Consider the following 17,224-nt stretch of genomic DNA (forward strand, 5'->3'; position numbering starts at 1 on the left):
CTAATAGGCCTGTTTCCACAATGTAGGGATTGTATGAATGAATTTCAAGACTAGAGGGCACATGTTTAAGGAAAGAGATTTAAGAAAACAAAAGATGTAAATTTTTTACACAGAGCGTGGATTGCATGTGAAATGAACTTTGTGAGGAAGTGGTGGATGCGGGTACAATTACAATGTTTAAAAGACATTTTGGATGGATACATGAATAGGAAAGGTTTGGAGGGATATGGGCCAGGAGCAGGCAGAGGGGACTAGTTTAGGTTGGGATTGTGATTGGTATGGACTGGTTGGACCGAAGGGTCTGTTTCTATGCTGTATGACTCCATCACTCTATGACTCTGAGTTCCTCAGAGTAGTGTCCTAGGCCGAACCATCTTCAGCTGCTTCATCAATGACCTTCCCTCTGTCATAAGGTCAGAGGTGGGGATGTTTGCTGATGATTACACAATATTCAGCAGCATTCGTGACTCCTCAGATACTGAAGCAGTCCATATATAAATGCAACAAGATCTGAACAATCTCCAGGCTTGGCCTGACAATTACCAAGTAACATCTCTAATAAAAGAGAATCTAGCCTTCATCCCTTCACATTCAAAGGTGTTATCATCACTGAATCTGCCCACTATCAGTATCCTTGGGGTTACCATTGAGAGAGAATATAGCCATCACCCCTTGAACATTCAATGGTGTTATCATTACTAAACTGCTTCACAATCAACATCCTGGGGGTTACTATTGACCAGAAACTCAACTGGACTCATTACAAAGTACATTGGCTATAAGGGCAGGTCAGAATCTGAGAATCCTGCAGTAAGTAACTCACCTTCTGACTCCCCACCAAAGCCTGTCCGTCATCGACAAGACATGGAATATTCCCCACTTTCCTGGACGAGTGCAGTCCCAACAATACTCGAATTCCACACCATCCAGCACAAAGCAGCTCCTGCTCGATTGTCACCACATCCATAAACATCCATACCCTCCACCACCGACACTGAGTATCAGCAGGGTTTACCATCTACAAGATGCACTGCAGAAATTCACCAAAGATCCCCAGACAACACCTTGCAAACCCACAACTACTTCCATCTAGAAGGACAACAGCAGCAGATATATTGGAACATCACCCCCCTGCAGGTTCCCCTCCTAACCATACACCATCCTGACTTGGAAATATCTCAGCTGTTCCTTCAGTGTCACTGGGTCAAAATCCTGAAATTCCCTCCTCATAGCATGTGGACATTCAAGAAGGCAGCTTACCACCACCTTCTCAACAGGGCAACTCGGGATAAGTTAATAAACATCCAACATCACATGAGGCAATTGTAAGAAGATTGTTATTTGACAGTGACTGCCAGATGTAATCAACAATTTCAAATTTAATTTATAGCTCTGTCTCTTGCAATACAATGTGCTAACATTGCCTAGCTGGTGTCCTGTTATTTCATTAACGATGCATTTTCTCAATGCTATTAGTGTTCAGGAATGTCTGGGCACAAGTTGGCATGGTTGTAGGAGGAGTTGTGTTGATCCTCATTGTAATCGCAATGCTGTGGTACATCTGCAAAAAGAGAGGTGAGTACAATCATACTAAGATCAACTTTACTGAGCACAATCATTGCAATTAATAACATTGCCAAACAACATTACTGTGCTACTAAGGCATTCCTCATGGAAAACACATGGGAACATAGCATTCTCCTGAAATCCTTGTAGTATTCAGGGCAGATTTGTTAAGTCACTACGATGTTGTGGAAATGAATGTATTTAATTACAGATGCCAAGTGAGTAATAACATAGTTGCTACAAAACAAAATTCTGTTAAAACAGACTGTACAGACAAAACTCAGCCAGTTTTTCAATCAGCTGTTTCCCCATGACATAGAACACAGAGCATTACAGCGTAGTACAGGCTCCGTGGCCCTCGATGTTGTACCGATCTGTAAAACCAATCTGAAGTCCATCTGTCCTACTCTATTCCATTAAAGTTGGTGAGTCTACTACTGTTGCAGCAATGTGTTCCATGTCCTACTACTCTCTGAGTAAAGAAACTACCTCTGACATCTGTCCTATATCTATCACCCCTCAATTTAAAGCTATGTCCCCTCATGCTAGCCATCACCATCCGAGGAAAAAGGCTCTCAATGTCCACCCTATCTAAACTTCTGATTATCTTATATACCTCAATTAAGTCACATCTCAACCTTCTTGTACAGCTGCAGCATGACCTTATGGCTCCAAAACTCAATCCCAGTACCAATAAAAGCTAACACTCCATATGCCTTCTATCAACTTGGGTGGCAACTTTCAGGGATCTGTGTACATGGACACTGAGGCCTCTCTGCTCATCCACACTACCAAGAATCTTACCATTAGCCCAGTATTCTTTATTCCTGTTGGTTCTTCCCAAGTGAATCACCTCACACTTTTCTGCATTGACCTCCATTTGCCACCTCTCAGCCAAGCTCTGCGGCTTAACTATGTCCCTCTGTAGAATGCAACAGCCTTTAGCACTATCCACAACTCCACCGACCTTAGTATCATCTGCAAATTTACTAACCCATCCTTCTACGGCCTCATCTAAGTCATTTATAAAAATGACAAACAGCAGTGGCCCCAACACAGATGGCATTAATTCCTTCCATGACGTTGAACTGTCCAGATAATGTTGACATTTTTTAAGGGTTTATACATTCTGAATGCAGCCCAGCTGCTTTTGTACTCATTATATTTTTAGAAAAGAAATCCAAAAGGATGTAATAACACTGGGAGAAGGTGTAGAGGGATGATGTTACCTTGGGCACTGGAGAGTTTCAGTGACAGAGAGAAGTTGGACAGTCTCTTAGAGGAGAAGAAATTGACAGGGTGACATGATTGAAATGTATGAAGTAATGAGTGGCATAGGAAAGGGTGGGCCTGAAGAAACTTCTCTTTGATCAATGGCCAGGGTTGGGGGGATGGGGGAGCATAGATTGAAGGCAAGGGCAGGAGGTTCAGGAAAAACGTTTTCATCCAGAGGGTGGTGAGAAATCTGGAATTCACTGCCTGGAAGGGTGGAAGAGGCAGAAACCCTTACACACTGAAGAAGTGTTTAGATGTGCACTTGCAATGGCTCTGGGGCCAAGGACTGAGAAAATGGGATTAGAGAACAGTGAGGTGGCTGATTTTGATCAGCACAGAGTTGACATTACTTTATGAAGCCATGTCTCTCTATGACTCTCTGTATCTCTCCCGTCTCTGTATGACTCTATATGTCTCTCCATGACTCTGTTTCTCTCTATCTCTCTGTGTAGCTCTGTATGTCTCTATGAAACTGCTTCAGTATCTATGAAAATCTCTCTATCACTCTTTAACTGTGACTTTCTATCACTTTCAATAACTCTCTATGTCTTTATAATTCACTGTTACTAAATAATTCTCTATGACTCTATCTCTCTATCTATCACTCCCTACCACTATTTGTATGACTCTCTATGACACTATATCACACTCTATGACTTTCTCTATCATTCTTAATCACTCTCTATCATCCTCCATCACTTTATGATACTTCATTACTCTCTATAACTCTCTAGGGCTTTCTCTGACTGTTATTCTGCTGTATCTCTCTCCATCTCTCTCTATGACTCTCAGTCACTCTCTATGACTCTATTACCCTCTGTGACTCTCAGACTTTCTAACTCTCTATAATGTGATTTCAAATGGACTCCTTTATATTAAACTGACCATGAAGAATCGCACACGCCGAAGGATTCTAAAGTTAAAGGGGTAAGAATAAAAGGGAACCTGAGGGGCAACTTTTAGAAAAAGGACAGCATGGTGGCTCAGTTGGTTAGCGCTGCTGTCTCACAGCACCAGGGTCCTGGGTTCAATTCTCACCTCCGGCAACCGTCTGTGTGGAGTTTGCACGTTCTCCCCGTGTCTGCGTGGGTTTCCTCCCACAACCCAAAGATGTGCAGGTCAGGTGGATTGGCCATGCTAAACAGCCCTTAGTCTCAGGTGCATTAGTCAGAGGGAGATGGGTATGGGTGGATTGATCTTCGGAGGGTCGGTGTGGACTGGTTGGACCGAATGGCCTTGTTGTAGGCAATCTAATCAAATCTAAGGACATTTGTGGGCAGAATCATCCTTCAGAAATTCACCATCTCTTGCTCAGAGTCAGTGAGATTCAGAGCACTGCAAAAGGCCCTTCAACCCATCAAATCTGTGCTGGTCAAAGACAACCACCTCATTATTTGCTAATCCTATTACCCAACACTTGGCCCATGGCCTTGGAATCACACGTTCATATCGAAATCCTTTTTCAATATGATGAGGGTTTCTACTTCTCCCAGCCCTTACAGGCAGAGACTTCCAGATACACCACCGACCTCTGGGTGGGAAGGTTTCTTCAGAATTGAAGAGTGTGTTATTTCACATTTGCACTAACCCTGCTACCAACTTCCTATCTTGCAGCCAAATCCCAGAGGAGACACAATGCAAGGTAAGAAACATTTACTTGTATTACGAAAAGCACAAGCTGCTGACTTGACCTTTGCCAACATACGTGTCTGGGAATTTCAGGGTGTGGAATTGTCTTTGAAATCTGAAATCAGGGGAGGTGGATGGATTTTATTTAGTTCCGGATTTTATTGCATACAGAAAGCTCTTCGTTTGATATTGAAATCTCAAGCAATCGGAAGTGACATTTCAAAAGTAAAGTGCACATTTTCATAAACGCGTACGTTCTCGATTAGAGGGCGGCAAAGCTATATGTATCGTAAGCTTTCAAATGTTAAAAGCTTACAGATAGGACAGGATCTAGTTGAAAGTCGAAACCATGTCTCAGATGCCAAAGAATATTTGTCCTCTCTGCCATTGTGTTAGTTGACAGCCTGAAACATAAGCAATCAAGATTAGATTAGATTACATTACAGTGTGGAAACAGGCCCTTCAGCCCAACAAGTCCACACCGACCCGCCGAAGCGAAACCCACCCATACCCCTACATTTACCCCTTACCTAACACTACGGGCAATTTAGCATGGCCAATTCACCTGGCCCTGCACATCTTTGTGACTGTGGGAGGAAACCGGAGCACCCGGAGGAAACCCACGCAGACACGGGGAGAACGTGCAAACTCCACACAGTAAGTTGCCTGAGGCGGGAAATGAACCCGGGTCTCTGGTGCTGTGAGGCAGCAGTGCTAACCACTGTGCCACCGTGCCGCCCATAAGTCCACACCGAACCGCCGAAGAGCAACCCACCCAGACCCATTCCCCTACGTTTACCCCTTCACCTAACACTACGGACAATTTCCCATGGCCAATTCACCTGACCTGCACATCTTTGGACTGTGGGAGGAAACCGGAGCACCCGGAGAAAACCCACGCAGACACAGGGAGAATGTGCAAACTCCACACAGTCAGTCGCCTGATTCGGGAATTGAACCCGGGTCTCTGGCACTGTGAGGCAGCAGTGCTAACCACTGTGCCACCGTGCCACCCTATGGAGGTTAACACCATGTGTGGCCTCTTTCCTGCAGCTTTTGGAATTTGCTCCTTCCTCCCATCATAAAAGAGCAGGAGGAAGCCATTCAGCCCCTCAGGAGCCATACAATTGTGGCTGATCCCACCTCTGCCTCAACTTCACTTTCCTGCCCCAGCTCCCTTTAACCTGTCACTGATTTTTAAAACAATCTGCCTGTCTCCACCTTTAATTCATTCAACACCTCAACATCCACCACAATCGGTGGGGAAGGTTGGGGGAGGAGGTGATTTTCCCACAGATTCACATCCACACCCCTTTTGAGAGAAATTGTTCCTGCTCACCTCTGTTTTCGATCTGTCCCACCTCTCTAATCCTGAAATGATTACCTTTAGTTCTACATTGCCCCACAAGAGATAATATCCTCTACCAACTACTTTGTCAATTGCCCCCCCCCATCATCACCTCCCTTTAGCATCTTTTGTCCCTCAATTAGATATCATCTCATTCTTATAAACACCAGAGAGTACAAGCCAAAACTGATCAATGTTGGATTCTTCGGTCAAATTTGTCCATGCCGACCAGATATCATAAATTAATCTAGTTCCATTTGCCAGCACTTGGCTCATATCTCTCTCAACCCTTTTTATTCACGAGGTAGCGCTGATACAGTCATTGATGTAGCGGAGGAAAAGGTGGGGCGTGGTGCCAGTGTAGCTGCGGAAGAGGACCAATTCCAATACCGAACAACCCAGATGGCCTCCTTCTTCAAAGACCGCAATTTCCCCTCAGACGTGGTTGACAATGCTCTCTTCCGCATCTCCTCCACTTCCCGCTCCTCCGCCCTTGAACCCCATTCCTCCAATCGCCACCAGGACAGAACCCCACTGGTCCTCAACTACCACCCCACCAACCTCCAGACACATCGGATCATCCTTCATCATTTCCGCCACCTCCAGACTCCAACACCAAGCATATATATCCCTCCCCTCCCCCATCAGCATTCCAGAAGGACCACTCCTGCCGTGACGCCCTCATCAGGTCCACACCCCCCACCGGCCCAACCTCCACTCATGGACCTTCCCCTGCAACCGCAAGAAATGCAGAACTTGCGCCCACACCTCCCCTCTCACTTCCCTCCAAGGCCCCAAGGGATCCTTCCATATCCGTCACAAATTCACCTGCACCTCCACACACACCATCTATTGCATCCGCTGCACCTGATTTGGCCTCCTCTACATTGGGGAGACAGGCCGTCTACTTGCGGAACGTTTCAGAGAACACCTCTGGGACACCCGGACCAACCAACCCAACCGCCCCATGGCTGAACACTTTAACTCCCCCTCCCACTCCGCCAAGGACATGCAGGTCCTTGGCCTCCTCCATCGCCAGACCATGGCAACACGACATCTGGAGGAAGAGCACCTCATCTTCCGCCTAGGAACCCTCCAACCACAAGGGATGAATGCAGGTTTCTCCAGCTTTCTCATTTCCCCTCCCCCCACCTTTTCTCAGTCCCAACCCTCGGACTCAGCACCGCCCTCTTGATCTGCAATCTTCTTCCCGACCTCTCCGCCCCCACCCCCTCTCCGGCCTATCACCCTCACCTTAACCTCCTTCCACCTTTCGCATTCCCAACGCCCCTCCCCCAAGTCCCTCCTCCCTGCCTTTTATCTTCGCCTGCTTGGCACACCCTCCTCATTCTTGAAGAAGGGCTCATGCCCGAAATGGCGATTCTCCAGCTCCTTGGATGCTGCCTGACCTGCTGCGCTTTTCCAGCAACACATTTTTCAGCTCTGATCTCCAGCATCTGCAGTCCTCACTTTCTCCTGCAGCAATGTGGTTGATTCTTCACTGCCCTCTAGGGCAATTAGGCACGAACAGTAAATGCTGCACCCAGCCCAGCAGCATTCACATCCCGTCTGTAAGGAAAATCATGAATGGCGCAGTCACACAGATAGACAGACATGCACACACACACAGACACACACACACCTCCTCCAATGAATTGTAGAAGATGGATTTGTATCATTACTGAAGAGGCCACATTTCCCATTCGCTCTGTCCCACAATCGGCCCATCGCCTTGAACACCATGAGACATAAGTGTTCCACTACATAGTTTTTTTTTAACTGTGAGGTTTCCTGCCTCAGCTTCCCTCCCAAGGTAATTTCATCACAATAAACGGAGGCAGACTTGATTAAAAGACTTAACCTTGTGAGACCATGACAATGAGTGAGTGAATTTTAAAAGGAATCCAGGGAAGGCTAGCTGTTTTTGCACCTTGTGGTGGACCAAGTTCCCATTTCCATGTTTGCTGATGACTCCAGCATAGTGTAGCACGGGGAGCAGCACAGTGTAAAGACAACAATCTCTTCCTCAACGTCAGCAAAATGAAGGAGCTGGTCTTCCACTTCAGGACACTCTCCTGTCTGTGTCAATGAGGTGAAGGTGGAGGTTATAGAGTCATAGAGATGTGCAGCATGGAAACAGACCCTTCGGTCCAATCCAACCATGCTGACCAGACATCCCAACCCAATCTAATCCCACCTGCCGGCCCATATCCCTCCAAACCCTTCCTATTCATATATATATCCAAACGCCTTTTAAATGTTGCAATTGTACCAGCCTCCACCACTTCCTCTGGCAGCTCATTCAATACCCGTACCACCCTCTGTGTGAAAACGTTGCCCCGTAGGTCTCTTTTATATCTTTCCTCTCTCACCCTAAACCTATGCCCTCTAGTTCTGAACTCCCTGACCCCAGGGAAAAGACTTTGCCTATTTACCCTATCCATGCCCCTCATAATTTTGTAAACCTCTATAAGGTCACCCTGCAGCCTCAGACGCTCCAAGGAAAACAGCTCCTGCCTGTTCAGCCTCTCTCTATAGCTCAAATCCTCCAACTCTGGCAACATCCTTGTAAATCTTTTCTGAACCCTTTCAAGTTTCAAGGTCCTAGGTGTAAATATTGCCAGGTCCATCCAGGTAAATGCTATAGTCGAGAAAGCATGTATCTATTTCATCAGAAAGCGAAAGAAATTTGGGATGCGCACAATGACACTAACCAATATTTATAGATGCATCATAGAAAGCATCCTATCCCAATGCACCACAGCTCGATATGGCCATTACTGTGTCCATGACCGCAAGAAATTGCTGAGAGTTGTGAATGCAGCCCAGTCGATCATGAATATCAGCTTTCCTACCATTGACTCCAACTACAGTTCCTGCTGCCTCGGGAAAGTAGCCAACAGAATCAAGGACATCTCCTGCCTCGACTAAGCTCTTAGATTACTTACCATGTGGAAACAGGCCCTTCGGCCCAACAAATTCACACTGACCTGCCGAAGCGCGACCCACCCAGAGCCATTCCCCTATCTTTACCCCTTCACCTAACACTACGGGCAATTTAGCTTGGCCAATTCACCTAACCTGCACATCTTTGGACTGTGGGTGGAAACCGGAGCACCCGGAGGAAACCCACGCAGACAAGGGGAGATCTAAAGGTCCCTGGTTCAATCCTGGGTTTCAGCAAGTGTAGAACCGCTTGCACGCTCCGTCCTTTGTTGTGGGCAGCACGGTGGCTCAGTGGTTAGCACTGCAGCCTCACAGCACCAGAGACCCAGGTAAAATTCCCGCCTCAGGCAATTGTCTGTGTGGAGTTTGCACATTCTCCCCGTGTCTGCGTGGGTTTCCTCCGGGTGCTCCGGTTTCCTCCCACAGTCCAAAAACATGCAGGTTAGGTGAATTGGCCATGCTAAATTGCCTGTAGTGTTAGGTGAAGGGGTAAATGTAGGGGAATGGGTCTGGGTGGATTGCTCTTCAGACAGTCGGTGTGGACTTGTTGGGCCGAAGGGCCTGTTTCCACACTGTAAGTAATCTAATCTAATCTAAAGTAATCTAATCTAATCTAAACATGCAAACTCCACACAGAGAGTTGCCTGAGGCGGGAATTGAACCCGTGTCTCTGGCACTGTGAGGCAGCAGTGCTAGCCACCCACTCTCTCCCATCTTCTCCCATCGGGCAGAAGATACAAATGTTTTAGAACATGTATGAACAAATTCAAGAACAGCTTCATCCCTGTTATTATCAGACTTTTGAACAGATCTCTTGTATGTTCAAGTTGATCTTTCTCTGTGCCTTCTCTGCTGCTATAACATTTTGCTATATCCTGCATTTTGTTCGATTACCCTGATGTACTTGTGTAAGGTATGATTTGTCTGGTTAGTGCACAAAACAATACTTCTCATGGTAGCTCAGTACATTTGACAATAATTAAATCAAATCAAACTTTCAAAAGAATGTCTAGATGTATTCTTGCCCAGGCACAAGCAATTTTCAGCTTGTAAATCCTCAATAGCAAACTTAACATGGGATGTTATTTTTTTTTCATTTAGTTCCAATCTCTGGACTGCGTTTGACAACAATATCGACAATTGTAAGTTCATCAACTTGCCGAAGATAAATTTGTGGTGGGTGGTAAGAATTTGAGAAACCCCTTATAAATTTTACAGACCACTTTGTTAATGTTCTCATTTTGTTGGTCTGGCCAACATACCCATATTATTAATATATTCAAAGATTATGAGGGGGACAGGTAAAGTAGATAAAAAAAAACATTTCCCACTTAATGGAGGGATCAGTAATGGTGGGGAGGGGTAGAATGAAAAGATGGAAGGAGCAGAAAGTTTCGAGGTGATGTGAGGGAAAAGTTATCACCCCGAAGGTAGAGGGAAATCTGGAACTCACCTGCCTCTAAGAGTGATAGAAGCAGAAATCCTCATCAAATCGAAGAAGGATTAGGTGGGCACTTGTGATGCCAAGACCATTTGGTTAAATGTCAGGGAAACAGGATTAGAGAATACTGAGGTGGGTTTTTTTTGACTGGTCCATGGGATTTGTTTCTATGCTGCAGACCCTAATGACAGCATTTTAATTATTAAGGTGGATAATTTGGAGGCATGACCATGCATAGTCTTATTGGGTCAAAGGGAACTAATGCTACTTAAAATGTACCAGTCAGTTTCCAGTAAAGGATATTGGTGAATGTAGATAATTATCAATGAAGTATAACATTGGAAAATGTGCAGTTGTTCATTTGGGAAGGTAGAACATAAGAATAGTATTGCTTAAAGGGAGGAAAACTACAAGAATCTGCAACACAAAGGAACTTGGGTTGGACTTGTGCTCAAAAAACACGACAAGCAAGCACACAGGATCAGCAGGTAATCAGAGCTGAAAATGTGTTGCTGGAAAAGCGCAGCAGGTCAGGCAGCAACCAGGGAACAGGAGAATCGACGTTTCGGGCATAAGCCCTTCTTCAGGAATGAGGAAAGTTTGTCCAGCAGACTAAGATAAAAGGTAGGGCGGAGGGACTTGGGGGAGGGGCGTCGGAAATGCGGTAGGTGGAAAGAGGTCAAGGTGAGGGTGATAGGTCAGACTGGGGTGAGGGCGGAGAGGTCAGGAAGAAGATTGCAGGTTAGGAAGGCGGTGCTGAGTTCGATGGATTTGACTGAGACAAGGTGGGGGGAGGGGAAATGAGGAGAAAGTGAGGTCTGCAGATGCTGGAGATCAGAGCTGAAAATGTGTTGCTGGAAAAGCGCAGCAGGTCAGGCAGCATCCAGGGAACAGGAGAATCGACGTTTTGGGCATAAGCCCTTCTTCAGGCTGCACTTTTCCAGCAACACATTTTCAGCTCGGAGGGGAAATGAGGAAACTAGTGAAATCCGAGTTCATCCCTTGTGGTTGGAGGGTTCCTAGGTGGAAGATGAGGCGCTCTTCCTCCAATCGTCGTGTTGTTGTGGTCTGGCGATGGAGGAGTCCAAAGACCTGCATATCCTTGGTGGAGTGGGAGGGGGAGTTGAAATGTTGAGCCACAGGGTGGTTGGGTTGGTTGGTCCGGGTGTCCCAGAGGTGTTCTCTGAAACGCTCCGCAAGTAGGCGGCCTGTCTCCCCAATATAGAGGAGGCCACATCGGGTGCAGACGATGCAATAGATGATGTGTGTGGAGGTGCAGGTGAATCTGTGGCGGATATGGAAGTTTCCTTTGGGGCCTTGGAGGGAGGTGAGGGGGGAGGTGTGGGCGCAAGTCTTGCACCTCCTGCGGTTGCAGGGGAAGGTGCCGGGAGTGGAGGTTGGGTTGGTGGGGGGTGTGGATCTGACGAGGGAGTCATGGAGGGAGTGGTCTTTACGGAATGCTGATAGGGAAGGAGAGGGAAATATATCCTTGGTGGTGGGGTCCGTTTGGAGGTAGCGGAAATGACGGCGGATGATGCGCTGTACATGGAGATTGGTGGGGTGGTAGGTGAGGACCAGTGGGGTTCTGTCCTGGTGGCGGTTGGAGGAGCGGGGCTCAAGGCTGGAGGAGCGGGAAGTGGAAGAGATGTGGTGGAGGGCATTGTCGACCACGTCGGGGGGGAAATTGCGGTCCTTGAAGAAGGAGGCCATCTGGGTTGTACGTTTTTGGAACTGGTCCTCCTGGGAGCAGATGCGGCGGAGACGAAGGAATTGGGAGAATGGGATGGCGTTTTTACAGGGGGCAGGGTGGGAGGAGGTGTAGTCCAGGTAGCTGTGGGAGTCGGTTGGTTTGTAGTAGATGTCCGTGTTGATTCGGTCGCCTGAGATAGAAATAGAAAGGTCGAGGAAGGGGAGGGAGGAATCTGAGACTGTCCAGGTGAACTTGAGGTCGGGGTGGAAGGTGTTGGTGAAGTGGATGAACTGTTCAACCTCCTCGTGGGAGCACGAGGCGGCGCCAATACAGTCATCGATCTAGCGGAGGAAAAGCTGGGGTGTGGGGCCAGTGTAGTTGCGGAAGATGGACTGTTCCACATATCCTACGAAGAGGCAGGCATAGCTGGGGCCCATGCGGGTGCCCATGGCTACTCCTTTCGTTTGGAGGAAGTGGGAGGATTGGAAAGAGAAGTTGTTCAGGGTGAGGACCAGTTCAGTCAGTCGAAGGAGGGTGTCAGTGGAAGGGTACTGGTTGGTATGGCGGGAAAGGAAGAAGCGGAGGGCTTTGAGTCCTTCGTGATGGGGGATGGAGTTGTACAGGGACTGGATGTCCATGGTGAAGATAAGGCGTTGGGGACCGGGGAAGCGAAAATTATGGAGGAGGTGGAGGGCATGGGTGGTGTCCCGAACGTAGGTGGGGAGTTCTTGGAATAAGGGGGACAGGACCGTATCAAGGTATGCGGAGATGAGTTCGGTGGGGCAGGAGCAGGTGGAGACAATGGGTCGGCCGGGACAATCAGGTTTGTGGATTTTGGGCAGGAGGTAGAAGCGGGAGGTGCGGGGTTGTGGGACTATGAGGTTGGAGGCGGTGGATGGGAGATCCCCCGAGGTGATGAGGTTATGGATGGTCTGGGAGATGATGGTTTGGTGGTGGGGGGTGGGGTCATGGTCAAGGGGGCAGTAGGTGTCCGCGAGCTGGCGTTTGGCCTCAGCGGTGTAAAGGTCGGTGCCGCAAACTACTACCGCGCCTCCCTTGTCTGCTGGTTTGATAGTGAGGTTGGGGTTGCAGCAGAGGGAGTGGAGGGCTGCGCGTTCCGAGGGTGAGAGGTTGGAGTGGGTGAGAGGGGTGGGGGAGTTCAGGTGGCGGTTAATATCGCGGCGGCAGTTGGCTATGAAGAGGTCGAGGGCAGGTAGGAGGCCAGCACGGGGTGTCCAGGTGGATGGGGTGTGTTGGAGGCGGGAGAAAGGGTCGTCAGAGGGTGGGCGAGAGTCCTGGTTGAAGAAGTAGGCGCGGAGGCGAAGGCGGCGGAAGAATTGGGCGCGGAGGCGAAGTCCCCAGCTATGCCTGCCTCTTCGTAGGATATGTGGAACAGTCCATCTTCCGCAACTACACTGGCCCCAACCCCCACCTTTTCCTCCGCTAGATCGATGACTGTATCGGCGCTGCCTCGTGCTCCCACGAGGAGGTTGAACAGTTCACCAACACCTTCCACCCCGACCTCAAATTCACCTGGACAGTCTCAGATTCCTCCGTGTTGATTCGGTCGCCTGAGATAGAAATGGAAAGGTCGAGGAAGGGGAGGGAGGAATCTGAGACTGTCCAGGTGAAGAAGGGCTTATGCCCGAAACGTCGATTCTCCTGTTCCCTGGATGCTGCCTGACCTGCTGCGCTTTTCCAGCAGCACATTTTCAGCTCTGATCTCCAGTATCTGCAGACCTCACTTTCTCCTCATTTCCCCTCCCCCCACCTAGTCTCAGTCAAATCCATCGAACTCAGCACCGCCTTCCTAACCTGCAATCTTCTTCCTGACCTCTCCGCCTCCACCCCAGTCTGACCTATCACCCTCACCTTGACCTCTTTCCACCTATCGCATTTCCGACGCCCCTCCCCCAAATCCCTCCTCCCTACCTTTTATCTTAGCCTGCTGGACAAACTTTCCTCATTCCTGAAGAAGGGCTTATGTCCGAAACGTCGATTCTCCTGTTCCCTGGATGCTGCCTGACCTGCTGCGCTTTTCCAGCAACACATTTTCAGCTCTGATCGCCAGCATCTGCAGACCTCACTTTCTCCTCCAGCAGGTAATCAGGAAAGGCTAATGGAATGTTGGCCCTTATTTCAAGGGTCTAGGAATGCAGGAGTAGGGAAGTCATACTGCAACTGATGTCAACTCTGCATTTAAAAGTTTTGGAAGTTTCTACAGAACAGCTCAGGAGCTAGTAGAAGTCAATATAATTTACAGAACTTTGCAAATATCCATCTTTGGCAGAAAGGAGTGTGCTCATTTTGCATAATGTACAATCTCACAACTAGATCTCTGAAAGATACTGAGGACAAATGTTACTCATGTGTTTAATACGACACCACACACTTCGGGCAAAGCCCCAATGTATTATGTACGCCCATGCGTTTGGCAGAAGCTAGTTAGCATCCAGAAGAAATAGCCATCCAATCCCCGGACTCATTGATGTTCACAGCACAGATGGGGGCATTGGGCCCATTCTGTTCCGTGTGGCCAACAAAGATCTGATTGCACTAATCCCATGTCTCAGCTCTTGACCCACAACTCAAGTGCGAATCTAAAACCTGCTTAAATATGGAGAGAGATTCTGAATCTGTCACCCTTCAGTTCCAGACCAACACCCTCTGCCTCCTGCCTCTCAGCCAGTTTTGGATCCATGGGTTGCTTTCCTGTGGATCCCATTGGCTTTTATTTTTCTAGTCAGAGTGCCATGCAGAGCTTTAGCAAGAGGCCACACATCAAGTGCATCAATATTCCTCATTATCATTCAAGAAATCTGGTTGAAATTAACAAATTCAACTACCTTGCCTTCACAAATCCAATGCTGCATAGTGTACAGATCCACGAGTAATGAGTGAAATGGAAAGAAAATCAAGCAATTTTTTTCTGAAGAGCTGGGGAATCTTGGCCACTGTCAATAGTACGAATCTAGGTTAGTATCATTATAGAATCCACACAGTTTGGAAGCAGGCCATTCGGCCCATCAAGTCCACATCACCCCACCCCCACCCCCATAGAGCATCTCGCCCAGACCCACCCTGCTCCTGTAACCCTGCATTTTCCACGGCTAATCCACCCTAGCCTGCACCCTCCTAGACACTATGGGAAATTTAGCACGGCCAATCCACCTAACCTGCACATCTTTAGACTGTGAGGAAATTGGAGTACTCAGAGGAAACCCATGCAGGCATGAAGATAATGTGCACACTCCCTACAGACAGTCAGCTGTGGCTGGAATCGAAACCGGATCCCTGGTGATGTGAGGCAACACTGCTAACCACTGAGCCCCTCTGCCACACATCAATCTCCTAATCTTTGCTGCACTAATTAGTAACTGGGTTTCCCTTGCCTTATAACCATGTTTAGAAGGAAGACCACAAGACATAGGAGCAAAAATTAGGCCATTCAGCCCATCGAGTCTGCTCTGCCATTCAATCATGGCTGACAATGTGTCAATCCCATTCTCCTACTTCGTCCCTGTAATCTAGAACCTAACTATCTCAGTCTTAAATACACTCAATGGCCTGGCCTCCACAGCCTTCTGTGGCAATGAATTCACTACTCTCTGGGTGAAAGGGTTTCTCATTATCTCCGTTCAAAAAGGTCTTCCCTTTACCCTAAGGTTGTGCCCTCAGGTCCTAGTCTGTCCGACCAATGGAAACATTTCCCAACTTCCACTCTGTTCAGGCCATTCTGTAAGTTTTAATTAGATACCCCCTCATTCTTCTAAATACCATCGAGTATAGACTCAGACTCCTCAAACGTTCCTCATATGTTAAGCTTTTCATTTCTGGGATCATTCTAGTGAACCTCCTCTGAACACACTCCAGAGCCAGTACATCCTTCCTGAGATATGGGGCCCAAATTTATGCACAGTACTCTAAATGTGTTCTGTGCAGAGCCTCAGGAGTACATCTCTGATTTTATATCAAGTGCTCTCAAAATAAATGCCATCATTGTATTTGTCTTCCTAATCTGCAAGTTTACCTTCAGAGGATCTTGAACTAGAATTCCCAAGTCTCTTTGCACTTCAGCTTTATGAGTTTTCTCCCCATTGAGGAAATAGTCCATCCTCTATTCTTCCTATCAAAGTGCATGACCTCACACTTTCCCACATCGTACTCTACCTGCCACTTCTTTACCCACTCTCCTAACCTCTCCAAATCCTTCTGCAGCCTCCCACCTCCTCAATGCTACCTGTCCCTCTACCTATCTTTGTATTGTCTGCAAACCGAGCCAGAATGCCCACAGTTCCTTCATCTAGATTGTTACTGTTTAAAGTAAAAGGTTGTCCCAACACTGAGCCTTGCAGAACACCACTTGTCACCAGCTGCCATCCTGAAAAGGACCCTTTTATCCCCACTCTCTGCTTCCTGCCAGACAGCCAGGTTTGTATCCATGCTAGCACCTTGCCCCTGACACCATGGGCCCTTATCTTACTCAGTAGCCTCCGATGTGGCACCTTGGCAAAGGCCTTCTTGATGTCCAGGCAGGCAACGTCCATTGGTTCTCCTTGGTCTAACCTGCTCATTACATCCTCAAAGAATTCCAGCAGATTTGTCAAGCAATGATGAAACCAGGCTGACTTTGCCCGATTTTACCATACATTTCCAGTATTCAGAAATCTCATCCTTCACAATGGATTCCAGGATCCTACCCACCACAGAGGTTAGGCTAATTAACCTGTAATTTCCCCTTCTTTACCGTACTCCCTTGTTAAACAGACATGTCACATTAGATTAGATTAGATTAGATTACTTACAGTGTGGAAACAGGCCCTTCGGCCCAACAAGTCCACCCCGCCGAAGCGCAACCCACCCATACCCCTACATTTACCCCACACCTAACACTAGGGGCAATTTAGCATGGTCAATTCACCTAACCTGCACATCTTTAGACTGTGGGAGGAAACCGGAGCACCCGGAGGAAACCCACGCAGACACGGGGAGAACGTGCAAACTCCACACAGTCAGTCGCCTGAGGCGGGAATTGAACCCGGGTCTCTGGCGCTGTGAGGTAGCAGTGCTAACCACTGTGCCACCGTGCCGCAGACATGTCACGTCAGCGATTTTCCAATCCTCTGTGACCCTTTCTGATTCAAGTGATTCCTGAAAGATCACCATTAACACCTCCACTACCTCTTCAGCTATCTCTCTGAGAGCTCTGAGGTGTACTCCATCTGGTCCAGGTGATGTATCCACCTCCAGCCCATTCAGTTTGTCCAGCAACTTCTCCTTGGTGATGGTCATCATACTCAGCTCTGCCCCCTCACTCCCTTGAATTTTT

The 17,224-nt window shown here is 47.8% G+C and overlaps 1 protein-coding gene across 2 annotated transcripts in view; it reads left to right on the forward strand.

The window, feature by feature from the left end:
• LOC122554904 (uncharacterized) overlaps window positions 1–17,224 on the forward strand; it is a 68,762-nt gene that overhangs the window by 24,798 nt on the left and 26,740 nt on the right. For both annotated transcript variants that reach the window (XM_087993136.1, XM_043700293.2), the window contains exons 5-7: window positions 1,477–1,575; window positions 4,456–4,483; window positions 9,866–9,906. In XM_087993136.1, coding sequence (XP_087849262.1) covers window positions 1,477–1,575; window positions 4,456–4,483; window positions 9,866–9,906 — 168 coding nt within the window. The remainder of the gene's footprint in view (window positions 1–1,476; window positions 1,576–4,455; window positions 4,484–9,865; window positions 9,907–17,224) is intronic.

Source organism: Chiloscyllium plagiosum, unplaced genomic scaffold (assembly GCF_037043375.1).
Source record: "Chiloscyllium plagiosum isolate Xiang-an unplaced genomic scaffold, Cpla_swu_hap1 HiC_scaffold_12, whole genome shotgun sequence".
Lineage (NCBI taxonomy): Eukaryota > Metazoa > Chordata > Chondrichthyes > Orectolobiformes > Hemiscylliidae > Chiloscyllium > Chiloscyllium plagiosum.